At 33.7% G+C, this 9026-nt stretch overlaps 2 protein-coding genes across 2 annotated transcripts; both read right to left on the bottom strand.

The window, feature by feature from the left end:
* Positions 1-234: 234 nt before the first annotated feature.
* Positions 235-852, bottom strand: LOC143556430 (uncharacterized). Its single transcript, XM_077045750.1, has one exon. The coding sequence runs from the start codon at positions 850-852 to the stop codon at positions 235-237; it is 618 nt and encodes a 205-aa protein (XP_076901865.1).
* Positions 853-7348: 6496 nt separating this feature from the next.
* LOC143556429 (uncharacterized) lies at positions 7349-8231 on the bottom strand. Its single transcript, XM_077045749.1, has one exon. The coding sequence runs from the start codon at positions 8145-8147 to the stop codon at positions 7524-7526; it is 624 nt and encodes a 207-aa protein (XP_076901864.1). The 5' UTR covers positions 8148-8231; the 3' UTR covers positions 7349-7523.
* Between the last annotated feature and the right edge of the window lie 795 nt (positions 8232-9026).

The following is a 9026-nucleotide window of genomic DNA, read 5'->3' as shown; positions in this document are numbered from 1 at the left end:
TATAAGATTTTTTTATTAACATTTTATTTTATTTACCTCAAAATAATCTCTCGTTATTCGACTAAAAATTAATCAATCTCCAGCTATTTCTTTTAATATATAAAAGCCTCTGAAAATCGCAAACAATAAAAGGTACCCTTTTCAATTGAGATGTGAAAAAGAAGGAAGCTTCTAAGTAAACACAGGAAATATTATCACACATTCAAGCACAATAAATCACACCATGTTTATGTTTCAAGAAGCTGATGAGCTGCATCCTAGACGAAGCTCAAGATCAATACCTTCGATTGCCAAATCAGTCTTCTTTATCATGTTGTGAAGACCAACTCTTTGGTTGATTTTATGACCTGCGGATGTTGATGCTTCATTTATTCTAGAATTAGGGAGAGCATCATTGAGGCTATGAGGCGCCGCAACAGCTGGAAAATTCATGAAGTTATCGGTATTCAGATGAGGTTTAAACGAATGAAGAGGCAGGGGATTTCCATCCACATTATTTAAGGATGAAGGTTTGAAAATAGCATTAGGTTTAGTTAAGGAAAAGAGAAAACATAGACCAGCATCTGCTCCAAGTTCTTCAGGTGGAATTAATAGATTGGAAGAAGATGAATTAGGGTTTTTAAAGTTAGGTTGTGCTTGGTGAAGCCGAGCCCTATCCCGGCGGTGAACGTTCATGTGACCTCCAAGTGCCTGAGCAGATCGGAATTCTCTTCTACAAAATGTGCAAGTGTAGGACCGCGGTGGCCAAGTGGTTCCCATGACGTTTCTGGTGTCTTCAGCGAAGGCTTTAACCTCCCATGACTCATCTTCCTGATCCAGAGAGTCTACCGGCATTGAACTAGTGTTCCACATCCACAAAAATACGAGGTGGATCTAGCTAGGGTTAGTTGGGGAATGCTGACAGAAAAAGGCAAGATCAACAAGCTATAGTGGGAAAACAAACACAAACATTAATGGTGGAGAATGTTTGGATATGATGTGAAGAAACCAATAAAATGATATTCTAGCCAAGTAGCCAGCCAAACGATGTCGTTTTTATCATATATTTTTCATAACATGCTATTTCAATCGACCCATTCGGATAAAAAAAATAATAACTTGATAAAAATATCATTTTCCTACGTCCACTTTAACACTTAAAAGCAAAAAAAGAAAACTTTTCACCCAAATTCTCTAGAATTTAAGTTAATAAAAGTTAATAAGTTATACTTAAACTCATGAATGCATTAGACTATTAGTTCTTGATTTTCCTTGTATAAATTGAATGTCGGATTAAAATTTGTCTTGCTCAAGACATGCAATTGATTTTTAGTTTAATCATAAATTTTACAAGAAAAGTATTTGATCAGATGATAAAGTTGTTCTAGGTGAAAGAGATGGTACTGATCAAGAATGATACATATATTGTTGAGACTTCATAAAGAGATGAGGGGACCAATGTCTTCTACCATAATAACTTAAAATGCTGCAGGTCCTATCTACGTTTATTAGCTGTATCTCTACCTACAAATGTTTTTTCTTGAAAACCGAAATTTTCATGTTAAAAGTACTGATTATGTGTTTTTAAGTTTGTGGTTAGTTTTTTAAAGACAGTCTTTGTTTTTCTATCTTCAGTTTTTCAGAAATTTTGCATATTCAGTTGTTTTCCGAATTACATTTAAAAAAATATAAAATACAATTATGTTAATCATAAATGAATTTCATAAATTTAAACTGAGGTTGTTTATGGGATCTCTAGAACAATCCTTATTTTCAACCAATTTTTGAAACAATCGACAAAGGAACTAATATGCAAAAAAATGTTTCTAGTTTTCCACTGTCGAAGATAAACTACGCCAAAAATAAAATAAAAATGACCATAATAAAATTAATTTGGAAGAAAAAAAATCATAACTAGTCAGTTGTCTTGCTTTGCTTTCAGTCTACTGCCACCGTGGGGTTTGCGTAGTTACAAATTGGTCCACAAAATGGTTCCTTTCTAGCATTCAATCCACACCTATTGCATTATGATTATTAGAAACCCAAGATTACCAATTATCTCACCATCTTTAAATAAAACTAGAACCCATTGCGTTGCAGCAGTGCATTAATTTGTGTTAAGTTCATTACGATAGCGCGACATTAAAAAAATTAATAATAATCTATCAACACCGAAACAATTGTAACACTCGTGTAGCTTATAATAAAAAAATCAACATATTAAAAAAAACAAATAAACCATGCATCTATCATGTGACATATAACGTGACAGATGAAGCGTTGGATACATTATTGCAAACATTTATAGAAAATCAAAAGCGAAAAAGTTTATTATATAATATCAAAAATGTCCAAAATATTACATGAGTTTTATTTATAGACTATTCTACTAGCTTACGTATCAAATTCGACCAAAATGACTAACATAATAACTCAAGACTAAAAGTGAAAATTTACTAGTTTAAGAATCTTTTTAAACCCTTTTACCGCCTTAGTTTAAAAAGCGGGCCTGAGACGAGCCAAGGCGAGAGGTGACCTAAAACGAGGGCCTCTTCGCTTTAGGCTAGTCAAGGCAAGCAATGTTTATAAGACGAATTTGAGGCTAGATATTTAGGCAAAAAGCAACTTAAAGCAAATTTGATGCGCTCGTCTTTCGTACCCAAGTGGTTATTAAGCATTTAAATGTTGTACAATATGTTCTTTAAGTTGTATGTGTTGTTTATATATTAATTCATATATAGTGCTTAAATATAGATATATTATAGCTCTGGATGCTAAAAACCCATAATATATATACATATATAAAAATATATAATTATGTTCGTCTTGTGAACAAAAAGCTCTTGCTTTTATGCTTGACGCTTCACGCTTCTGTTTTAAACCCTACCGCTTTCTTCGCCTCTTGCTTTTTATAAACAAGTTTACCACATTCCCATCTCTTCACATAAGAAACCCGCATTCAACTTATCATCTCGGCATCATTCTTCATAACTTGAAAAGAACTCCTCCAAGGTAGAGAGCTTTTGTTAATGAGTTGCTTTGCTTCTCTACTTTCTTAAATTCTCTAGTCACATTTGGTTTTACATGTTCAACAAGAGAAAATCTCATAGAATAGTAACCAACTTTAAAAATTGTTCCAATTAGGTCACTAATGCATATTTGTTCCAAATCGAGTCACTAAATCTTCAAATCAAGTCTCACTGATTTTTTGTGTGTCAAGAAAGAAATGGAGGATAAAATATGGGGTCGGAATTTGCAATCTATGTAGTTAAATTTAAAAAAAAATAATGTTAATTATATTAAAATTTAAAAATAAAAAATAAAATTCATGTCGCCATTCAGCGTCAACTTAAAAAAAAAGATAAAAAAATTTCCTATGTAAAACAAAAAAGAAAACGGCTAAAAAAACATGCGAAAACCTTTAATTTAATCAAACATGAAAGTTGAGTGACTTAATTGAAACACTTTTTAAAGTTGAGTGACCTAATTAAAACATTTTTAATAGTTGGTTATCATTTTATGAAGTTTCCCGTTCAACAGTTATCAATTTAGTTAATATTAAGTTATTTGTGTCTGTTCTCTTCACCATCTGTTTCCTGCCTTTTTTTTGCCTCTTTATCGTGCTAACATCTGTTGACAACTCTAACATTATGGTTGGAGTTTCTTTAAAGTTGTTGTCAACCTCTATATCTTTATGTAATGCATCAACGTTGTTGTGAGTTTCACAACACAAAAAAATTGGAGTTAAATTAACATGAGAAGCCGAAATAAGGCATGGACCTCTTCATGCTGACAAGATGTCGATAGCTACAACTTGTCACACCCTGATTTAGAATTTATATGTGTGACCGTCAGTTGGTATCTGTTTTATAAATATATAAGAATTGATGCTATTTTAGCAGAAGAATTCGTTTAATAATAAAATGTTTATTTATTTCAAAAACTTCTCGGATAATAAATATATGAGTATTTTATTTACAATACATGTTTAGTTTGTTTACAATATTTTTATACTAAAAACTAAGCCATCTTTATAACGGAGCATCTAACTATATGAAGCAAAACATCTGTTGCCTCTTTATAGCTAACACAATAATAGCCTAACATTCTTGCTACCTATGCTAACATGATTCCCAGAAATGCTGGGAAAAATACGTTAGCGATATGCTGGTGAATCGTTGACTTTAAAAACATATTTAACAAGATAGTTTTTTTAACCAACTTAGCAAAAATGCCTATTATTCCTATGATTTGTATCACTTGCCATACACATACAATTCAAAGGTACTCCGGAAACTGATGCCCATTGGAGAACTGGTTATGACTGCTTATTCAATTATGTTCGGATCCAGACACATGTGTACTTGTTCTGAGTTGCTTTATTTTCTATCCTGTATATGAGAGATCACGCAATCTCTTATAAACATTTAACTGAATTTTTAAGATAAACAACCAAATTATCTTATTGACTAATTATAAAAGGTTTAACGTATTTACCTGTAAATGTCTGTTCTGAAAGATATAGTGATCTCGTTTGAAAACCTTCGCGAATGAATGATGTTTAACCTATAATAAAATAGGTTTACATAAATACCAGGATCGTCTCTTGATCCGGCTACAGATGCAAGGTCAATAATTTGTGACTTGCGATATCAATATGGCGAAACTCATAATATATTTATGGTCAAGATAATAAATATAATAAAGTGGGCGAGAAATTCATATACGAGATTAGAGCTTCGGTGCACGCGTTTAGCTTCAACGGGGAGAAGATCTTCAAGAATGTTAGGCTATTATTGTGTTAGCTATAAGTAGGGCCTTGTGCTTGCCATTTATGTGTGTGTTTCTCATGGTGTAAATCACTCATTCAAGGAGAGCTTACCTTGGGTGGGGTCGGTTTGTTTACTATATATTTAATATTTATGTAAAATATTTATGTGACTATAACATTTTTATGTAAAATATTTTATGACTATAACCTTATTCAAGAAGAAACGTCATATTTATGTAAAATATTTTATGACTATAACTTTGTATGTAAAATCATATGTTTCTTATTCATGAAGAAATGATATTTTGACTATATCCCTTGAATATAATTTTCTATGTTTCTTAATTGTGAAAAAACTATATTTTAACTATAATCTTTGTATATACAAAGCTTATGTAAACATAAATTTGATCAGTGTTTGAAAGTTTAGGCAATACCTCGATTAGGATATAAGGCATATAATATAATAATAAAGTATTAACTTAAGCAAAACCTCTACCTTAAACGGGTATTTAGAGTTAAACGTCGCTTGGACGAGCAACACTTCTACTCTATGTCGCGTACGGGGGCTTAAATTATCGGAACCTCGAAGCTTGGCATGCACAACGAGACTCGGCACGCAAAATGAGAATATGTGTGTATGAGAAGTGTGTTTTGGTGTGAAGTGGAATGAGCCATGAACCCCCCCTGTTATACCATTTTCCCACTCTGTCGCGTATCGCGACGCAGAAAGAACTAGGATCTTAGCATAGCACGACTGTCTTCAAAACTCGCTGAGTCATCAGCGGGTTGCCACGTGGCTTGATGACACGTCATGTGTCAACATATGGCACAACACATGTCTCTATGTCGTGAACGCTACGTCCGAGTATTGCAACATGGTATACGATTCCGAGTATTTACGCGTTTAGTATTCGGTATGTTGTTGATCGGTATAAATACTTCAAATTCACAAAAAGGAAGGCAAAGGCATTTCATGCAATTACGTTTATTGCAATATGGGCTTTGTGGAAAGCGAGAAATGCGCTGGTATTGGAAGGAAAACCGACTCTAGTGGTCGACTTGGTGGAAAGAATTAAAGTGTTGGGGTTCTTGTGGATTCAGAATAGATCAAGGTTGACATCGGTTTCATGGGAGGATTGGAAAAGTTTTAACCTGTGGCTGTCTATTTATTTTTGATGGTGCTTTTTTCTGTTTGTTTGTTTATTTGTTCTTGCTGCTGCTCTAGAGGATAGCAGCACGCTAATCCCTCAGTTTTGTTGATTTCCTCTTTAATAAAATGCCTGTTCGTTGGTAAAAAATAAATAAAAATTATGGATCATTAATTTTACCCCATTCAACCTTATTTTCACCGTTCACATTCCAGCACCCCATCATGTCCTTTTTCATTATTTAGAAACTTAATCCTATAAACAACCTAGTTAGTAACTCTTTTCAATTTATGGATTATATAGCCGTAAATAAAACATATTTAAATTTCTGAACGGCTAAATATAAAACAAATTTAGTTCAAAAATATCAAAAGGAAACAAGTACTAATGTATTATGTTTATATTTCGTAAACATACTTAAGATTATCAATTATTCAGTAGATGAAATGCGTCTAATTTGTTGGTGGGTGCTATTGTTTAACTCAGCAGGTGTGATCAGTTAGCTTTGCGTACGTGATCGATCATGATCAGGAGCGAAAACACAGCCTTGTCCTCTCCACAATCGGTGAAAGCTTAGCAGCATTTTTATAACATGTAGAAAACTAAGAGAGTATTTGAAGAAATTCTTTTGAAGTTAACATTTGTCAGAGGATTGGAAGTTTTAAGGATCTGAACTTAGTTACGTTAGTTAGGACGAGTAGTCACCCTTGACTCTTGAGGCACCGGGGTGTTTTGGCCTCACGGGAACACTGGTCTGCCAAAAACTCACCCCGTCATGGGGTATACGTGCCGCTTCTCGCATTCCTCTTTCTCTTTGTTTCTCTCTATCTGTCTCTACAATTTTCTCTCTACAAATTGATGGTTGAAACTTAAAAGATAGATTGGGTAATAGATGACCATTTTTGAGATTGATAGATTGAAAGATAGACTGGTTAGGGTCAGAACTATGTGGTGCTGGCATGGAGGACAGAGAACGTTATGGATGGTTAGGGGTGGGAGTACAACTTCCACTCTACCCTTATAGTTCTAGTAAGATAATTAATTAAGATCACACCCTTTTATTTCTTTTCTTTTACAACGAAACAGAAGACAAGCGAGTAAAAGGCTGCGTCGTTACTCCTTTTTGTTAAAAACTATAAGCATCTACTAATACAATCATCATTATCATTTTAATTTCACTAATATATATTATATATATAGCACTAGCAACAAAAATGCTTTTCGGATAATAGTTGACAGACATCACAATGCAACGACTTTGCACATGAAAATGACACTCCATCCTTGTGAACATTCTTATGATACTTTTAATTATTTACCTCGAAAGCATCCGTTATATTATCTAACTGAAAATGCATTTCGTTTTCTTAATGTCAATATGCTTGTGTGCAAAAACATATAGTTATCATCCAAAAACATAGTAAAAAGACTCACTTACGATATTTATTTAGATGATTGAAATGTGTAAATTGAAGGAAATTGATATCATTTTCCTTCTTGTTGAATCACGAAGAAATCAAAAAAATAAAACTCCTTCAGATGAAAAGCAAAAGGATATTGAAGACTGAGAACAAAAACAAGAAACAATACACACATTCACACACAAAAACACACTATGTGTTTTAGAAACCCAAAGAGCTGCATCCTAGACGAAGTTCTAGATCGATACCTTCAATTGCTGAATCAGTCTTTCTTCTTTTTTTGTCAGGACCAACTTTTTCGTTGCTTTTAAAGCTCGTTGATGCAGATGCTTCGGTGTAGCTTGAATCTGACAACGAAGAATTGAAACTACGTGGAGCCATGGATGCCGGATAATCGATGACTTCGTCAATACCGGGACGAGGTGAAATGGATAAAAGAGTAGAGGGACTGCCTTTGAGATTATTTAAAGATGAAGGGTCAAAAATCCCATTAGGTTTTGGTAAAGAGTAGAGAACGCATAGACCACCATTTGCAACAAGTTCTTGAGTTGGAATTAAGAGAGTGGAAGCAGTAGCTGAACTTATATTAGGGTTTATAAAGTTAGGCTGAGCTTGGTGGAGGCGAGCCCTATCACGGCGGTGGACGTTCATGTGGCCGCCAAGAGCTTGCGCCGATCGGAATTCTCTTTTACAAAATGTACAAGTGTAGGACCTTGGAGGCCAAGTGGTTCCCATCACATTTCTGGTGTCTTCTGCAAAGGCTTTCACCTCCCATGAATCATCTTCTTCTTGAGAGTTTGCCACCACTGAATTAGAGTTCCACATCCACAAGATGTTGTACACAGTGGTGGTGTTGCTAGGGTTAATTGGTTAATCGTTGCTGGTGGAAAAGGCAAGAGTAATTAGCAAGTTTATTGTAATGGGGTGGAGAATGTTTGGAGGATTAAAATGTGAAGAAAAAAAAATGCTTAAATAGGAAATTGATTTATTATAAAAGAAATTTGGAGATGAAACAAAAATCCTGTAAGCATCCAGCACATCAACATTGTCAAGTGTTATTTTCATTTCTTTGTTATTAAATTTTTTTAATTTCTTACATTGTCTTTAACGCTCATTCACTTATTCTTTCCTGCCAAGATAAAAGAAAAATAAATGAAATGAAGGGGATAAATTACGTCTCACTCAAAATGACATTTATATTTAGAATGAATTTAATGAAAAATCATAATATTATGAAATTTTGAAAAACTAATCTCTAACGAGTTAAGTTTTATTTATTACTTAACCTAATTATAGATGCAACTTGGTAAATGAATATTGGTATTATTTATCTTGGCTAGTTTTCATTAAAAAAATAAAATAAAAATCCTCAATGGTGGTTACAAAAAATGTAGATCCAATAAACGGAATCAAACAACAATCTTCTTGGATCAATTTTCTTAAGAGTTAGCGGAAATCACTCTTAAGTAATCGAGATCTTGGATCTTGTATGGTTTGGTTATTAGCCGGTTATAGAAGGAATGGAGAGAGTGGGAGAGTTGGTGAAAGGATAAAGATAAAATGACAAAAAGTTATATGCATGGTTATGTCTTCTATCATTTATAGTAGAAGACATTACATGCTTCTTTCTATTATAGCGGCCCAATGAGCTCAACATACAAGGCCTCGAGCCCAAACCTTGTTTGTTACAACTGACAGAAGCTA

This window comes from Bidens hawaiensis, unplaced genomic scaffold, assembly GCF_021521415.1.
Source record: "Bidens hawaiensis isolate Kalapana, Puna unplaced genomic scaffold, B.hawaiensis_p1.1 tig00018571_1, whole genome shotgun sequence".
Taxonomy (NCBI): domain Eukaryota; kingdom Viridiplantae; phylum Streptophyta; class Magnoliopsida; order Asterales; family Asteraceae; genus Bidens; species Bidens hawaiensis.
The sequence above is the reverse complement of the archived record's forward strand: the minus strand, read 5'-3'. Positions and strand labels throughout refer to the sequence as shown.